We start from the raw sequence: 18033 nt of genomic DNA on the forward strand, positions 1-18033 counted from the left end.
CGCACCCCACACGCGCCCCCGTCCACCCACCACGCGGCCTCGCGCGCACCCCCGTCCACCCGTCCACCCACCGCACAGCCACCCGAGAGGAAGCCCCCAGTCACCACGGATGGCGGCAGAACATACGACGTGCTCAGAGAGACAAGCACGCAGACGGCAGGAAGAGAGCTGCCCTGAGACCTGCCTCACCTGCTGCACTCCCGGAAGCTCAGGGGGCACCAGGGCTTTCACACCCTCACCCTGATTCCCGCTCCTCTGCATCCTCAGGCCGTCCACTGCAGGCGGAAGCTCCTGGCCATGTTTCAGTGCCTGCCTGTGTAGCTCCTGAGTCAGAGCGGTGGGGTGAGAAGCATCCTTCTTCTGCAGCTGCTTCTCCAGGTCCGCTCTCAGCTGCTCTAGAGCCCACCTGTGCTCCTCCCGCATGGTCTGCATCTCAGACAGGTGACGTGATTCCAGAGAATCCAGGTGTGACGAGTGTCTTGCCTCCAAAGCACTGACCGCCGCAGCATGCTGTGTCTGCAGTTCAGCCACACGGGCTTCTGAAAGAGCCCACTGCTCACTCTCCACCGAGGCCTTCAGCTCCTCTACCTCAGCCCGGTGCCTGGCCTCCAGTTCCGCCGTCAAGGACAGAATGTGCTGTTGGTGTCTCTCCTGGAGGAGACGCAGCTCACAGGTGTGCTTCTCCTGGGCCTCCCGAAGGACGGCATCCTGTTCCGCAGTGAATTTCTCTGTGATTTCTTTACGTTCTTTTAAAAACCTGAGAGGACATGCAAAGTGAACTCGGGCAGCAGAACACAATCATAAAAGCACCAGCCTCACTTGGGAACACCTACTCACCACCTTTCTTACAGGAAACACTACATCGTTGCATTGTTTTAACTGTTCTTGCTCCTTCTCCCTCTGCCACAAATGGCCTGAGAGGACCACCTTCAGAAATAAGTGGAGAGTGGAGGGGCCACACAAAGCCAGAGGAGCTCAAAGGACAGAGCCCAGGCATCCCCCCTCACAAACTGAGTGGAGGACACAGGATCCACAGCAAGAAACCGCACACGTATTTCCGACAGACACCATGGCAAAGCAGATGTGACCGCTCACTCTCGGCGAGAAGGACCTCGACAGGGAAGGGGCAGCAGGATCGCTTGTAGGAGCCCACAGGGCCATAAAGAACAAAGACCTCAGAAAAACTTTGGTTGTGAATTAAGGGACACGAATTAAAAAGAGCCACGGGGTGCTGGCTGGCAGAAACGCAGGCAGGCAGGCAGACTCACTTCTAATCACAGCACCCAGGATCCCACCAGGAACTGAAAAAGCCTCAACCTCAACTGGGCGCACGCTGCTCATCAGTGACATGCCCTGGTCAGTTCACCAGATAACTCTGGAAGCATTTCCAGAGATTATCCCATTTACCCTCACCATACAGGGAGAGCACGAAGGTTTTGTGAGGTTGAGCACAGTGCCTGCATCCAACCAGCTTACACAAGGTGGGTCGAGATCTGAACTCAAGTCCTCAGACCCCTAGATCAAAAGCTCTTGTACCTCACTCATGATGGTGGGGAGCAGCTGATACATGAGAATAAACAGCACCAACAGCAAGTCTAATGACCCCAAGACTCACAAACACCCCCAGTCACGACAGCCCGGGTTTGCAAAGAGTTAGCACTGACAGAGACCAAGAACCAAATCACATTCTAAATCTATTTAAAATTTAGTATTTAAGATTTAAGGGAAGTATGCATAAATTTTAGGAAAAGGACATTTATTTTTTAAAATATCTGTTTGAGTTTTAAAAACACAAAGAACTAATATGGATGAACTGCTGCATGTCCTTTTGATAAGTGAGGTCTCAATTCTTGCTTTTGAAATTTTTTTTTTTTTTTTTTGTTTTTTTTTATTTGCGAGAGAGAGAATGAGAGAGAGAGAGCATGAGAGGGGGGAGGGTCAGAGGGAGAAGCAGACTCCCTGCCGAGCAGGGAGCCCGATGCGGGACTCGATCCTGGGACTCCAGGATCATGACCTGAGCCGAAGGCAGTCGCTTAACCAACTGAGCCACCCAGGCGCCCCCTTGCTTTTGAAATTTTAAAATGTGCAAAGAACAAACATGATGTGGAAGATGCGTGCACAGTAGCATCCACCAAGGAACACAGGCTCCACCAGGAGGATCTGGACACTGTCTCTGATTTGTCCCAGCATATCTCAGTTAAGGGATGTGATATGGTATGATATCCTGCTGTCATTTTAGGGTGAAGACCAGGTATCGGGGACTCGCTCTGCCCCACCTTCCTGCAGACCTTCCCGCCCTGCTCAGAGCCCACAGCACGTCCTCCCAGGGCACCTGCCTCTCACACTCTGCTGGGCATCTTGGGGTCAGGCCTTAGGTGGTGGGATGCTGGCCGACGGCTCTACAGCTAATACGCTGCCACAGGGACGTTACCCACCTGTTCTGTGCCTGCATCAGCTGGAGGGCACAGTCCTCCTTCAGGCGGAGTGCGGCAAGCTCCCAGGCCTGGTCTGCAGGAGCCAGACGGCCACCTGGCTCCCGGCCACACTGGCTGCACTGTGGACACTCGTCCCCTGCAAGCCCGAGCTCCAGCTGCCGGAGCCGGCCCTGCTGCTCCACCAGGGACCCCTCCAGGTCCAGGATCTGGGCTGCCTGCTGATCCTGAAGTTGCCTCATTTTGATTTCTCGAAGCTCAAACTTGTTTATTATTGACTGCTTTTCAGCTTCAGCTTGTTCTTTCAGGTCAAGGAGCATCGGCGCGAGTTCCTCTTCAGCTTTTCTCTTTAGATTCTCACTCGCCACTTTCCATTCTGCTTCTTTGTCTTTGAATTCTTGCTTCATCAGCTGTAATTTCTCCTTAGCTTTCTTCAGCTCCTCCTGGTGATCTTCAACCAAGTTATATTTTACCTACAGATAACATAATTTCATTTAAGACAGAAAAAATTAAAAGAAAAGATTATTGGCAGGAATGGCACCCAAACCAGCTGTTCTTCACCTCTGGAGTTGGCAGGCCTGGACAAAAACTTACCGAACTCAAAACATACACACATGTGCGGAGCAAACAAAGATAGCGTCGGAGGTCTTCTCTGTGTGTCAAGACCACCAATGAGGGGGGAGGTCAAGGGGAAGGCCAACCACAAAAGAGTAGAGCCACCATCAGCAAAAAAACTAGAAGTCCACAAGAACGAGAACAGCAAACGGTGTAATGAGCTCAAATCTGTGGACTTGCTTCATTCATATTCCATTATCTACAAGGAACCTGGTCAAAAGATTGGTGAACTAAAATTTAAACTTTTTTAAGAGTATTTTTTTTTTTTTTTAAGATTTTATTTATTTGACAGAGAGAGACACAGCGAGAGAGGGAACACAAGCAGGGGGAGTGGGAGAGGGAAAAGCAGGCTTCCCGCGGAGCAGGGAGCCCGATGCGGGGCTCGATCCCAGGACCCTGGGATCATGACCTGAGCCGAAGGCAGACGCTTAATGACTGAGCCACCCAGGCGCCCCATAAACTTTTAAGAGTATCTTGTGAAAAGGGAGGTTAATCACAATGCTGAGGATAGGCAAATATCCTGATTTTCAAAAAAGGAAGGAAAGTAGGTCAATAAACTACTAAACATTATCAAAAATAAACAAAAGTAAAAATGGTATTGAAGATTGACCTCAACTCCTTATTTAAAAATTAAGTCATTAAAGGGGCACCTGGCTGGCTTAGTCAGTAGAGCATGCAACTCTTGATCTCAGGGTCATGAGTTCAAGTCCCATGTTGGGTATACAGTTTGCTTAAAAAAAATTAAGTTATTAAAAATAAGTTTAGGGTCATGCTTCTGGAGATGGCTGAGAAGCTCTAATAAGGCCAACCCTCCCAGAGGGTAACAGCTATAAAGGCTGGAAAAAATATAAGAAACTACCCAAAGGCCTGAGAGAGCATCTAAAAGCAGACAGATTGTGGAGAAGGGCTGGACACCCAGAAGAAAGAAATGGCACTGGGCAATTTACCTGTCCACACCATGCACACAGAAATCCCAAAATCTCATTTGTTTGAGCAGAGGAGGTAGAAAGTGAAAGGTGAAAGCCCATTAGGACAGAGCCAGAGAGACAGAGAGCTGCAAAATCTTTGCATTAACCTAGCCCAAATCTCAAGTTGATTCCTGATGCATACATGTGTGGGCAGACTCCAAGAGCAGACCAACACAGAGAAGATGTAATGTGGAGTTAGAATCCAGCCAAGTTAACTGTCTGCTAAAACAAACAAACAAAAAAATCAATACTCTTCAGTGGTACATAACAGAATCCAGAGTCTCCACAATGTATCATTCACAATGTCCAGGACACAATCCAAAATTAGTTGATATACAAATAAACAGGAAATATGATACATGCTAAAAAGAAAATACAATCATTGGAGAACCCCAAGATGACAAAAATGTTGAAATTAACAAAGGTTTTCTTTTTTTGTTGGTGGTTTTTTTTTTTTTTTTAAGATTTTATTTAAGAGAGAGACACAGCAGACAAAGGTTTTAAAAGCAGATATCCTAACTGCATTTACGGGCATAAGAAAAATATGCTCATAATGAATAAAAGGATAGCAAATCATGGCAAAGAAAAAAAGACATTCTTAAAAAGAACTGAATAGGGGGGAAAAAAGAACAACCAAACAATTTTCTAGAATTGGAAAGCATAATATCTAAAATTTTAAAATTCGCTGGGTGGACTTAAAAGCAGATCAGAGCTAACAAAAGAGTCAGTGAACTGGAAGATTAATAGAATTTAACCAACAGGAAGGGGAAAAGATTAGAAAAAAATAAAATGAACAGAACCTCAGAAACTGAAAGACAGAACATCCATGTAAATGGAGTTCCAAGAGGAAAGGAGAGAATGGAACAGAAATAAAAAACTGAAGAACATACTTGGTAAAAATCTCCCAAATTTGGGGAAAGACAAAAATGTACAGAATTCTCTGTAAGTCACTAAAACAAACCACCTTTTTAGTAATGTCATTATTAAATAAGAAAAAAATAAGGTCAATTGAGTATAAGGTTTTGTTTTTGTTTTCTGAGGTAACTATGTCAGAATCAATTTTATGTACTGATTTTAAGAATTTCATGAGAGAAAAAAATACCAAAGAAAATCACACCTAGGCACATCATGGTAAAATGACTGAGAATAAAAGATAAAAAGAAAAACCTCTGAAGCAGTCAAAAGAAAATGACACATTACATTCAGGGAAATACTGATTTGAGTGATCACTGACCTATCAGAAGTAAGGTCAGAAGTGACATCTTTAAATCCTGAACAAAAATCTTGCCTTCTATATGTAGCAAAAAATTTCTTCAAGACAGACTGTAAAATAGAGACTTTCAGCTAAAAGAAAACTTGCGCAGCAGATGTACACGACAAGAAAGGCTAAAGGAAATGCTTCCGGCTGAAGGAAAGTGATACCAAATGGAAACTCAGATCTTCGGGAGGAAAGGAAGAGCCCTGTAAAATGTAAATCTAAGTCTACTTTTCCTTTTAATTTCCTTCAAGTACCTCTGACTATTCAAAGCAAAATTTATATTGTGGAATTTAACCACAGAGAGATGTAACACCTATAAAAATTATAGCATAAAAGACAAAGAGAACATTATAGATGCACCTTTATACAACCATAGAGCTCTTACCTTTTACCTGAAATGGCATAATGTTAACTCTGAGAAGACTGTGAGAATGTACATTCTAATCCCGAAAGCAACCATTAAAACACGTAATACAAAGTATAATTTGAAGTCAACGGATACATTAAAATCAATTCTAAAAATATTCAAATAATCCAAAAGGCAAGAAAGAAAGAACACAGGGAACAAAAAGAGAAAAAACACAAAGAAAAACAGATGGACGACCACACAGAAAATAGTAAAATGGCAGACATTATCTCCAACCAGATCAATAATGAAGTGAAAGGTTAACAAACTAAACACTCCAATTAAAAGGTAGCGTTTGTCAGAACAGATTTGTAAAAATATTCAACTACAGGGATGCCTGGGTGGCTCAGTTAGCTAAGCGTCTGCCTTCAGGTCAGGTCATGATCCTGGAGTCCCAGGATTGAGTCCCACATCGGGTTCTCTGCTCAGCAGGGAGTCTGCTTCTCCCTCTGACCCTCCTCCTCTCATGCTTTCTCTCTTTCACTCTCTCCCTCTCAAATAAATAAAATCTTAAAAAAAAAGAAAAAAGGTAAGGTTTGTCAGACGGATTTTAAAAAATATTCAACAATAGGGGCGCCTGGGTGGCTCAGTCGGTTAAGCATCTGCCTTCAGTTCAGGTCATGATCTCGGGGTCCTGGGACTGAGCCCCACATCGGGCTCCCTGCTCTGCGGGGAGTCTGCTTCTCCCTCTCCCTCTGCCCCTCCTCACCTCCCCCACTTGTGCTCTCTTTCTCTCTCTCTCTAATAAAATAAGTAAGTCTTAAAAAAAATATTCAAGGATATGCTATGCATATGTGTAACGTATTAAAAAATAAATATGTGGTCTCTGTCCCCAGTTCCCGACACGCAGCTGCTAAAACCCTTGGAATTTCTGGAATGATAAGAGTCTTTTGTACACTAATGAGATGAGAGGTGGCTGGGGACCTCGGCTGGCTTCAGGATGGGAGCTGGTCCCCAGAAGAATCAAGGCAAGATTACAGGGTTGGAAATTTCAGCCCCACCCCAACCTCCAAAGAAAAGGGATGGAGACTGAGTTCAATCACCAATCGCCAATGATTTAATCAAACACGCCTATGTAATGGCGCTTCCATAAAGACTCCTAAATGGTGAGATCTGGAGAGCTTCCAGGTGGGTGCACAGGGTGGTAGGAGAGGAGCGGGCGTGGAAGCTGCCTACCACCGCACACCTCGCCCCGTGCATCTCTTCCATTCGGTTGCTCTTTTTTGCATCCTTCATAATAAACTGCTAGTAGTAAACCGTTTCCCTGAGCAGTGTGAGCCTGAAAAGAGGTGTGTGGGGGCATGGGAATATGCGGGCTCCAAAGCCAAGGCAGACCGAGATGAGCGGGTCATGCAGGGACCCAGTAACCACAAACGAGTTCTGGCGTGGGGCAGCCTCACAGGACTGAGTCCTGAAACTATGGGTGTCCAGCACTGACTCCAGCCAGTCTCCAGAGATCTGAAGTAAAATGGACAGAAAAGGGAATGCCACGCAAACAATGTGGATGAAGGCTGGAAGAACCGTATTCATGGAAGAGAAAGCAGACAGCGGCGCAAACAATGCTACAGAAGAGAGGGAGGGGTACTTTCTCAGGAAGACAGAACAATCACAAATGTGTGTGCATGTAATAACTTCAAAATACTCAAACACTGACAAAATTAAAGGAAAAATAGACAATTCTATACCCCTCTCTCAATAACTGATGTAAGCAGATAAAATGGTGGTCCAGGAAAGATATTACACACACACCTGAACATCAAAAGTCGTGGAGGAAAGTCTGCCCTTGACTGAATGGTGCCTGAGGCGGCCACGTGCTAAAACCACAGACTGCCAGCAAGGGAGTCCACCTGCGGCGGCCCACACAGCTCTGCACAAAGCTCTACCCTTACTTCTGCTTTGCCCCAAGTCCTCACCAATGCCTTAGAGAGTGACCTGCGATGAGACACGCAGGTAGTAACTTGGTATGAAACTGAGTGTTGATGGAGAATGACAATCCAGAAAAACCTTCACGGGAAAGAACGCAGGGTGAGAAGCATCAGGCCATAAGCACGAAGTGGGGGAAACGCGGCTTCGTCAGGACACTGGTGAAAGACTCGCAGCTCAAGCTACGGCGACTCCATTACCCTGACACAGGGATGAGCTACGCCCTGTGCTGCGCACACGGTGAGAGCTGCCGGGGATCTACACGGCGAGGCCTACACGCCAGACCTCCGCCAGCGTGGGTGGTGCGGCGGGGCTCTCCTCCCGCACAGGGCACACTCTACAGCCACACAACCAACAGTCAGCAGAAGAGCCCAGGGGCTCGACACCATGGGGCTCACCGGGGCGCACAGGGCCTGCAGCTGGCCGTGCCAACCAGCCTGCCGCCCGTCTGAGGATGCCCAGCCAGCCCCCCTAAGCCTGGAGGCAGGGCGAAGGAGCAGCAAGGAGCCAAACCCCGGCTCGGCTCGGGGTGGAGCCCTGTCCTGACTGAGGAGGCACTAAGCAAACACGCTGCAGGGAGCAGGGGGGACGGAGCGCGAGGACCCGCGTGGACCTCCACAGGAGCCTGCCACCATGGAAACGGGCCAGAATCACACTTACCCTCTCCAAGTCCTCTTTCAGGCAGATTTCGTGCTGCAACTTCTCACGTAAATTTCTATTTTCTAGTTTTAAGACGTCAATTTCTTCCCTGAGCTCCGTCTGAAGAAGTGAGAGTTTAAGCCTGTGCTCAGTTTCCAAACCCAAGACTCTGGCCGTCACCTCTGTCTCCACCTGCAAGGCCGTGTCCTGTGCACACGGGAGCGGCACCAGAGCAAGCTCTGTGAGGGGACAAGGAGGCAGGAAGCACATCAGGCACGAGCCTCGAGGACAGCACACGCAGCACAGACAGGACGCTCACCTTCCCGCGCCTCCCAAAGCGTGGGCGCCTGGAACGCCGCTGCCCTGGGTGCGCCCAGATGACGAGCCGCCCTGTCCTGAGCTACCAGTACGCACTCACCACCCACGCCATCCGGCTAGTTGGGGTGCCAGGTGACTGCTTCCACTGTGGGAACGTGTGGCTCTGGGCCGGGGACCCCTCCTGAGCTGTTCAAGTCAGGACCTGTCAGCTTCCTGGGCTCAGGAACAAGCTGAGCAGCGACAGAAGCACTCCGTGTGTGCAGCAGCTGCGAAGGACCTCCCGCGCCACGAGGACAGTGAGAGGCAGATGCCAAGCACAACGTGACCTTGGCTCTCAGGAGCCATGCTCCTCCTCTTAGCCCGTCTCTTCAGCTCCAAGGGAGCCCTTGCCCAAAACGGCAGTCGTGTCCGAGCACCCCAACAGGGATCCAGACCCCCACCCTCGCCGTGGGACCCCTCTGCCTTGCCTCCTCCGTGCTACAAGGGGCCGCAACGGCGCCCATCCCTCCTGGAATCCGTGTCCAAGGCTGGCCTTACACCTGCTCTCCTCAGCAGCGGGGTCACTGCCCGTCCCCATCTGCTGCGTCCACTGGGAGGACCTCAGCTTCTCCATCCACCCCGTCTCCTGTGACCCCCAAGGCTGGACCTGGTCGGGCCCAAGCCCAGCCCCTTAACTCTGAGGACACCGCCAGGGAGGATCTGCAGAGTTAGAGGCTGGGATGTCCAAATAACCCACGTGGGAGGCCCCAACCTTCCCACATATCGGGTCCTGTGGGCTGAACGGCCACCAACACAGGCAGCAGGGAAGTGCACACACCTTCGCCGGGCCCTTCTGAGAGACCCACACGTTGCTCCCCTTCCAACACTTGGGTCCCTACGAGGCCCACCTCCCGCCGGGCTTCCAGGGAGGACTTCAACGCTGCTGGCTGGCACCGGTGGTTTTCTTCTAACTGCGTGTGCAAATGAGGGAAAAATCGCACAGAGGAAACGTTACAAGAGGCCTCTCTACCACGTCACCTAATCACTGCCTCCCACGTCACCCCTGCTGGACCATGCGTGCACACGCCATCTCCCCCGTCCCCAGCATCTCACCTCCGGGGGGCCAAGTGACTCAGGGAGATGGCACACCATAGCCCTGAGGAGACAGGTGCGCACCGCTGGCTGGGGAGCCCTCCTCGCTCCCATGCGGTGCTCACCGAGGCCAACGCTGAGCCCCAGCTGCAGGGATGCCAAGGGGGCCATTCCTGGGAGCCTGACCGGAATGTTCCTGGACCTGAACTGCAGGGAGACCCTGACCACCAGACCCCCTTCCCAGGGCCAGGGCCGCTGCCAAACATACTCTGCCCCACTGTGGGGGGCCCCCCAGACTGCTTGCTCCCAAGCCCCCTCACTCCCCACTCTGTGTCTCCCCACTGCACTTCCCCTCCCAGAGTCAGGCACATGCCTGGCCTGCTTGGGACATGGACCTGCCCCCAAGAGGAAGGGGCCCCAGCGGAAGGGTCTCTGGTCACTGCTGTGAGCACAGCTGACAACAAACCCAGCCCAAGTATCCTGAGGGAAGGGAGGGAGGGAGGGAGGGAATAAGGAAAGGGCTCAATGCATGTGCTAAACTCTCCTGTTCCCCTTAAAATGCAGGCAGTAAACCCATTTTCCTCTAAAACCACAGAGGAGTCATATCAACCTCAACTTTAAGCTCACAATAAGCTCAAATTATCTTTTAAGGCAAGACTTAAATTCCTACATTGTTACAGAAACAAACCACTTGAGTGACAGGAAGAATCGAGTCCAGAAACAGACTTGTGCCCCTGGGACAACTAAGCACACAAAAGGTTGTGTTTTAACAAGTCAGGCCTGAAAGAGTGACTTGCCATTTGGAAAAAGGTCTTAAGCTCAGAGCCTACACCTCCCACTGGACAACAGCCAAGTCCCAGGCGGATGAAAAATAAAAATTAAAAGACTTAAAAAGATTATCAGAAGAGGGGCACCTGGGTGGCTCAGTCGGTTAAGCACTGCCCTGGGCTCAGGTCATGGTCCTGGAGTCCCAGGATCAAGCCCCACGTCGGGCTCCCTGCTCGGCGGGGAGCCTGCTTCTCCCTCTGCCCCTCCCCTGGCTTGTGCTCGCTCGTTCTCTCTCCCTCTCACACTCTCTCTCAGATAAATAAAATCTTTAAAAATAAATAAGTAAAATAAAGAACAAAATAAAAGAATCAGAAAATGATGCAGGAAAACACCGGGCGCTCTGAGAAAGGGGATGAAGAGCCAAGGGCCAGGGGAGGACCCACAAGTGCAGACCCGGGCCCACGAGCACCAGTGCGAGAGAGAGCACAGCTGAGTCCAACGGCGAGCAGAGTGGGCCCTCTGAACCACAGGGGAAGGCGGGCAGATGCGACAAGAGGAAAGGTGTACAGGGAGAGCTTCAGAGGGGGAGAAGAGTCCATTTCAAGCGAAAAGAGGTTTGACCTCATTTAAAACCAAAGAAACAGAAACTGGAAGAGATGCTGGCTATCCATCAACGGGGAACACAAAGGCAATGTCCAGCGGTAGGTGGGGAGGGGTTGTGTCGGGTTCCCACACCCCGCTGGGGGGAGTTCAGCCAGACACCCTGCGGAGGGCACGGTGGCCTGTCAACATTTCAACACACACACAGGCGCGCATAAACACGTGCACACACACACACATTCCATCCTTCTTCTTTTCCTGCCTTCCTGAAATGTGGCTACGATGACCGGGAAAATTTAACTTAGAAACCCATGAGGAGAGGAAACAGGAAGAGGTCTTCAAGACACCGAAGCTGACCAACCTCGGGAAAAAAGTCAGTGATCACGGCAACATCCGGGGCCCAGGCGGCAGAAGGGCTGCACGCACCCAGGGCCCGCGGGCCGAGGCTGGCCGTGGGGGGCGGGGGACCTGGCCATCTAAGGCAGGACCCAAGGAGGAGCTCTCCCCAGAACCAGGGATGCCTCACACCACCCGTGAAGACACGGCCACGAGTCACAAACCACACAGGGGGCCCCGACATCCACACAGCACAGACACCCACATGGACGGACGGGAAGCGGGAGAAACGCTTCAACACCGACGGTCTCCAGAGAGGCGCGTGCGAACGCTGCGCCCATGGCACAGACGGAGGACACAGCAAGAGAGCAGAAGCCCTAGAAATTAAAAATGACAACAGAAATAAGAAATTTAACTGAAGAACCGAGAACAAAGCTCGCAAGAGCTGCAAGGACGCTGAAGAAGAGCAGTGCCAAGACCAGCCTCCTGGAAGCGAAGGCAGAGTCTCAGACACAGCCCCCCCCGGCGTGAAAAGTGGACTCACACGCACGTGAACTGCTCCCTGAAAACTTCAGGGAACTCACAGGGACCTCAGAGGGGCGGGCTGCACAAGCAGCCCACACACCAAGGGAGAATCAGCAGGACGGACGGGCCGGCGGCTCTGCACGGCGCGGGGGCGAGAGGACAGAGAACACGTGCCAGACGTCACACCCGCCAAACACACACGAGAACGAAACGGGCTCTCAGGGGGCTGCCCTCACGTGCGCTTGCGTCTCCACTGAGGGAACAGGCGCAGCAAAGAGAGGGGCCGCGTGCAGACACACGTCTGCTCCCCAGGCAGCAGGGACCACCCAAGGAGAAGGCAGGGGGCTCCAGGACGACAGTGGGCGGGGGCCCAGAGGGCAGGACAGGGCTGTGGACAAGGACCCAGCGGCACAACTGTGCCGGGCACGAGGGCTCTGCTGCTGCGGAAGCCACACGGCGCCCAGCAGGAGGCACGCCGCAGCCCCGTCCCCAGGAAAAAGTCACACGCAGAGACAGTTCTAGCAAAGGACATTAACAATGGGAAACTGGAAGCAGCCTGCCAAGCAGGATAAACTGGGTCCCCAAAATTCACAGGTCCAAGTCCGAGCCTCCAGCACCTCAGAGTGGGACTATCCGGAGACAGAGACGCCAGGGGCGCGTGTGCACGGAGGAACCACATGAACAGGCAGCTCGAGAGCGGCCAACCGCAAGCCGAGGAGACACGCCTCAGGAGAAACCAGCCCTGACCTCCAACTTCCAGCCTCCAGACTGAGATGATAAATTTCTGCTGTTCAACCATCCGGTCTGTGGTATATTCGTGATGGCCACCCGAGGCGACTGAGACCAACAGATGCTGACGCCGAAGCTGTGCTCGCTGGGGCAGAGCACGTCTGCACGGGGCCGCCACGGTCTGTCACGGCACGCCACCTGCCCAGGGTGGTGGCCACGAGACCCGGGCTACCAACACCGCAAGGCATCACCATCAAATAAAAGGGAACCTCGGGTGACAGGAAGGCCACACTGGCCACATCTCAAGTGCTCGCAGCCCGTGTGTCCACGGACTGACGGGACGGATAAAGAACACGCGGTGTGGACACAATGGAATGCTACTCAGCCGCAAAGAAGAACGAGATCTTGCCATTTGTGACAACGTGGATGGACCTTGAGGGTGTAAGCAAAATAAGTCAGTCTGAGAAAAACACGTCCCGCGTGACCTCACTTACACGTGAAATCTTGAAACTGAGCTGACAGATACAGAGAACAGACTGGTGGCTGACAGAGGTGGGGGCGGGGGGACAGAATGGGAGAAAGTGTCAGAAGACATGAACCTCCAGTTACAAAACAGAGTCTGGGGATGTAGTGCGCAGCACGGTGACCAGAGGTAAAAAGCTGTCCTGTACCCCTCTGAAAGCTGCTGAGCGGGTAGACCTTAAAGGTTCTCAATCACAAGAAAAAGAAACCCCGCAGCCCTGGGTCTGACAGACGTTAGGCGGACCCGCTGTGGCGGTCACTCACCACACACACAAACATCACACCTTGTGCACCTGAAACGGACGCTACGTCCGTGTCCCCTCAACAAAGGACAGAAGGGCCCGTCACCTCAGGCTGAAGGCGGAGTCCGTCGCAGTGTTCTCTTCTTCCTTTCTCAGACCTCCCTTCTAAACACACACTGGGTGGACTAAGAGAGAAAATGTGTTTTAAAACCTCCTCATATGCCCCTCTCCTCCCTGCCCCCTCCACGGCGATCCTACTTCCCGTCAAGGACAGGAGCCCTCGGCTGAGCGGGCCGTGTCTGTGCGACCGCGTGGCGGGACCCTGTGCCGGAGCAGAGGGGACCCCGGGTGCCGCAGGTCACGTGCCGCTCCTAGCCTTAACGCTCTCTTGCTTGGAGGCCCAAACATAAGCTGTTTCTAAAACACAAGGCTCCTGCTCTCCACTGGCATGAAATCACAAATATAACGAGATTTCAATTCAGCTCAAGGTTCCCACGTTTCGAAAACACGCTGATGATGGAAAGCACTTATGCACCTGATTTCCACAGACTCCAGAAGAGACTCTTCATTCACCTCCTGCAGCCGCCGCTGTAACACAATCAGGTCTTCTTGGTAGCTTTTCTCAGCCTCCTCTAATTTCTTCTCAAAGTAAATTCTCAACTGCTCCAGCTCAGACTCGTGCTCGGCCTTCTCTCGCTGCCGCTGCTGCTGGAAGTCTCGCCTTAGGCGCTCTAGCTCTTCCCCGTGAGGCGTGAGGGCCGGGAGCTGGTCGTGGAACTCTTTAATGGGAAGGAATTACGCAGTCACCTTCAGACGAAACACTGAGGAGACATCAGGAGACACTGCAGACCTCAACTCCAGAAAGGGCTCCAGGCCCAGCACCCGTGAAGGTGAAGCGGGACCCCTCCGTGGCTTACGCTGGGCGGCGCCTCACACCGGGAGGTGGACTGGGCGGCCTCAGTGGATCCCACGGGCCCCCCGGAAGCACAGTGCTTTCCCAGGCTGGTGCTGAAGGCGTCAAGAGCCCAGAAGTGTGAGAGGCGCTCCGCATGCGGCTCGGGCCACAGGGCAGGGATGCGGGCGGCCCCCAGGACCTGAGAGCCCCAGCCAGTGGCCAGCACAGAAACAAGACCTCGGCCCTACTTAGTGAGGGACTTAGTGAGCCACAGCGAGGCCCAGCCAACACCCTGATTCCGGCTGCGGGTGATCCTGGACAGAAAACCCGGGCACGCCCTCCCATTCCAACCTACGTAACATCTGCCGGCTAATAAATGTGTGTGGCTTCAAGCCACCGAATCTAGGATGTTTCATTAAGAGCAGAAGAATAGTAATACCCACGGACCTCGAGAAAACACACCACCACTGCTGTTTCCAGCAAGAAAATGCTACAAGCTGCTTAACAATAATTAATAATCAGCTTTCAAATGATGTGGGTATAAACTGGTCCCTACCCAGAAGTTTCAAGACAAATATCCCTGGAAGGACCCCCGGAGGCCAGGGCAAGGCTTCCCCTACAGCCTCGCGAGAGCTGACCGCTCAGGAGCTCGGGAGAGCCGTGAGCCGCACCCACCGCCATCAACACACCGGAGTGAGCGGACAGGCGAGGCCTCGCCCACCACACAGGTCTCTGGCCCTTCCTCATAACCCTGCTCGTTGCCCCCGGCAAGGGGGACCCCTAGACTCGCTCGCGTCTCCTGACTCGCCCTGCTGAAGGCGCTGTCCGCAGGTGGGGACTATTCTTACAGAGGCTCTCGTAGGAGGTGCCAGGTGAGCTGCTGGGCCCTGCCGACTTGGGGGTCACCCTCGGGGCCACGGGAACCTGACAGCACCTGCCCCAGGTGAGCTCACAGGGTTCACGGGGCGTCGCGCGGTAACGCGCACCTGCACTCCCCCCAAATGCCCGCTGACTCGGCTTCTCGGTAGACGCCAGCCCTGCTGTAAGCTTTACCCATCTCACACTCGCAAACTGCCTCATAGGAACGTGAGAAAAATCACGATTCTGTAGCCGTTACTCAGCTAACTTGCTCGAAGATGAAATCAAGGCCCTCAAGTTTCCACCTTAAAACCACACACCAATCTTCAAAGAAGTTTACAAAATCGCTCTTTCTGTGCCTGCTGCAATTGTTAAGTCCTAGTTTGGGTTTTAACAATTAAAAACACAGCTGTAGCTTTTGAGGATCTGAACTTTCAACATGAAACTCCTCACCACTCGAGTCCTGTCTGTCAGGTGTCGGAGACTCGAGCTGAGACCACAGGCGCCGGATCTCTTCTTGCGACTGAGCCTTCAGCTCTGAGTAGGACGCCCGGAGGCTCTCTAACTGGAAAAGGAAGGCGACATGTGAGACGCCACCCGAGACCAAGCCCAGAAGGTATGCACCCAGCTCTGGGGGCACGCAAGGCAAAACCCCAAACCTGCAGCCAAGAGAAAACCAGCCACAGCGGCAGCACAGAGAAACTACAGCTCATTTCTAACAGGCCTTTACCTGCTTGTAGTCTTGTTTTCCCCTCACTGAATGAGGACGGAAACTTTCTCCGTTGTCCTAAACACAAATCCTTTTAACTTGTCAGGGGAGGGAGGGAGGGCTGGACTCCTTCCCAGGCTGCCGGGGGTCCCTCTGTTGTCCGCCCCAGGGGCCATCCCTCCCCCTCCTGTGGCATGCTGGGGTTTTCCCTGCATTTTCCGGTTAGCCCCCCTGGAAAGGGTCTCTTCAGGGGTGAACAGAGTCAGCCCACCCTGCACCCACGGAGCTGAGAGCAGCAACCACTGTCGGGGTGGGCCCGGGGTCAGGCCACAAGTCGCCCACGGCACTAAGTGGGTGGGTACTCGTGCAGGGCTGAGGGCTGAAGGACAAGCCCTGCCAGAGGGGACACGGGACGTGGGAGCTTTGGCCTACAGCGGCCCTGAGGTCAGCCTGCTGCCTCATGCAGGGACAGGACAGAAGCCTCATGCCCTTCTGTGCTCCTTTCCCACCGGCAAGGGAGAATCAGCACGGAGGTGATGAGGAAAGGCGGCCGGAGCAGGTGTAAACGCCACGGGGACAGAAGCACAAGCTCCTCCCGGACTCTCCTCTGAAATCCGGGCACAGGCCGAGACGGACTCGGCCTCTCTGACTTCTTGGCCCGATGCCTGGGGCACTGATGGTCTTGGGACAGAGGCCTCGGTGTCTGAGTAAGATCTGACCACACCCTGCATCGTGGGTGCGTGGTGTCTTGCTGGAAAAGAGTTCTGAATACACCAGCAGCAGAAACGTTTCTGGCTAAATCTTCTTAGGACTTCTGCGCTTATTTAGGATTATGGTCAGAGAACATGGCCTTAGACCCCTAATGCCTGGAGTCTGGGTCTCAGGGGCACTGGTAAAAAACACAAATTCTGTGTGTGTACGATCCAGCATAACCGTTACGCCAACTCCACAACTCTGTCTTTACTTCTCTATCTACTAAATACCGACAGTCTCTTTAAATTTACTACTTAAGGGGCACCTGGGTGGCTCAGTCATTGGGCGTCTACCTTCGGCTCAGGTCATGACCCCAGGGTCCTGGGATCGAGCCCCACTTGGGGCTCCCTGCTCGGCGGGAAGCCTGCTTTTCCCTCTCCCACTCCCCCTGCTTGTGTTCCCTCTCTCGCTGTGTCTCTCTCTGTCAAATAAATAAATAAATAAAGTCTTCAAAAAAATTAAAATTAAAATTAAAAATAAATTTACTACTTAAGTTTCAGCAAATACCAGAACATGAAAACAATCCCATCCAAAATCTTCTAAAACCTCCCCTCCCTTGCCAGTTGGCATACAGAAGTCCCTGCCCACCTCCAGCTGTTTTTCTGCCTCCTGGTCTCGGAGTCTCTGCTCCAAGTCCCGCACGTACTGACCGCGCTCAGATTGCAGGTCTTCGCGTAACTGTTGCAGGGCTGCTTCCTGTTGGGTCTCCAGAGTCCTCAGGGCACCTGGACAGCAGCACACACACCCCTGAGGGCGTGGCCTTCTCAGCCACGCAGGAGCACAGCTCCTTCCAGACCCCAAGGTCCCAGCACCCTGCGCTCCTGGGGAGCAGCCCAGACGGGCACCACCTCCTCACCGCGGTGGCACCGTGGGACAGGAATAAAAGGTAAACAATCACAGCATTACTTTCTTGATAACAATTTAATAATGGAACATGGACAAAGGTCTCTGAAACAAAGGTTTCAGGATAGGTTAGGGAGCTTGAGAAGTCTGTGGTCAACGAGGGGAGACCCCAAGGCTGAGCCTGAGCCGCCCAGCGGGCCCCGCACCTGTCTCCACCACTGTGGGCGACATGCACCCACAGCCCCTCTGGCAACGAAACGCAGGACGCTCGTGCCCAGCGTGAGCCTGGCATGGCACGTGACTTTCATTCTGGCATTCCACACAAGCACTCAGTCCCCTCTTCAAACCTGCTCATTTTAATTTGAAACTCACATTCGGCCTGAGTTTTGGCTTGAAAAATCTTCTCCAATTCAGCTTTCTGTTCGGCCAATTCTTTCTTAAACTGGTCTTGTAAATTCTCCAATTCCAACCGATGCTTTGCAGACAATTCTCTGCGTAGGTTTTCTAAGCATAAACCCCTCTCCGATTCCCAGTCTTGCTTCAGGTTCTAATTCAAGTAAGGAAAGAAAAAAGACTATGGGCCAACAGTGGACTATCTGTGGTAAGAAATCTAAATTGCATTC

General features: G+C 52.3%; 1 protein-coding gene across 1 annotated transcript in view; it reads right to left on the reverse strand.

Annotated features, from left to right (window-relative positions):
- Positions 1 to 18033, reverse strand: part of PCNT (pericentrin) — a 143667-nt gene that overhangs the window by 90654 nt on the left and 34980 nt on the right. Inside the window, 9 exon segments of the mRNA XM_044918911.1 lie at positions 190 to 757; positions 2436 to 2905; positions 8263 to 8480; positions 9377 to 9509; positions 13459 to 13537; positions 13888 to 14131; positions 15559 to 15670; positions 17156 to 17292; positions 17783 to 17957. Coding sequence (XP_044774846.1) covers positions 190 to 757; positions 2436 to 2905; positions 8263 to 8480; positions 9377 to 9509; positions 13459 to 13537; positions 13888 to 14131; positions 15559 to 15670; positions 17156 to 17292; positions 17783 to 17957 — 2136 coding nt within the window.

The sequence above is a fragment of the Neomonachus schauinslandi genome, chromosome 1, assembly GCF_002201575.2.
Source record: "Neomonachus schauinslandi chromosome 1, ASM220157v2, whole genome shotgun sequence".
Lineage (NCBI taxonomy): Eukaryota > Metazoa > Chordata > Mammalia > Carnivora > Phocidae > Neomonachus > Neomonachus schauinslandi.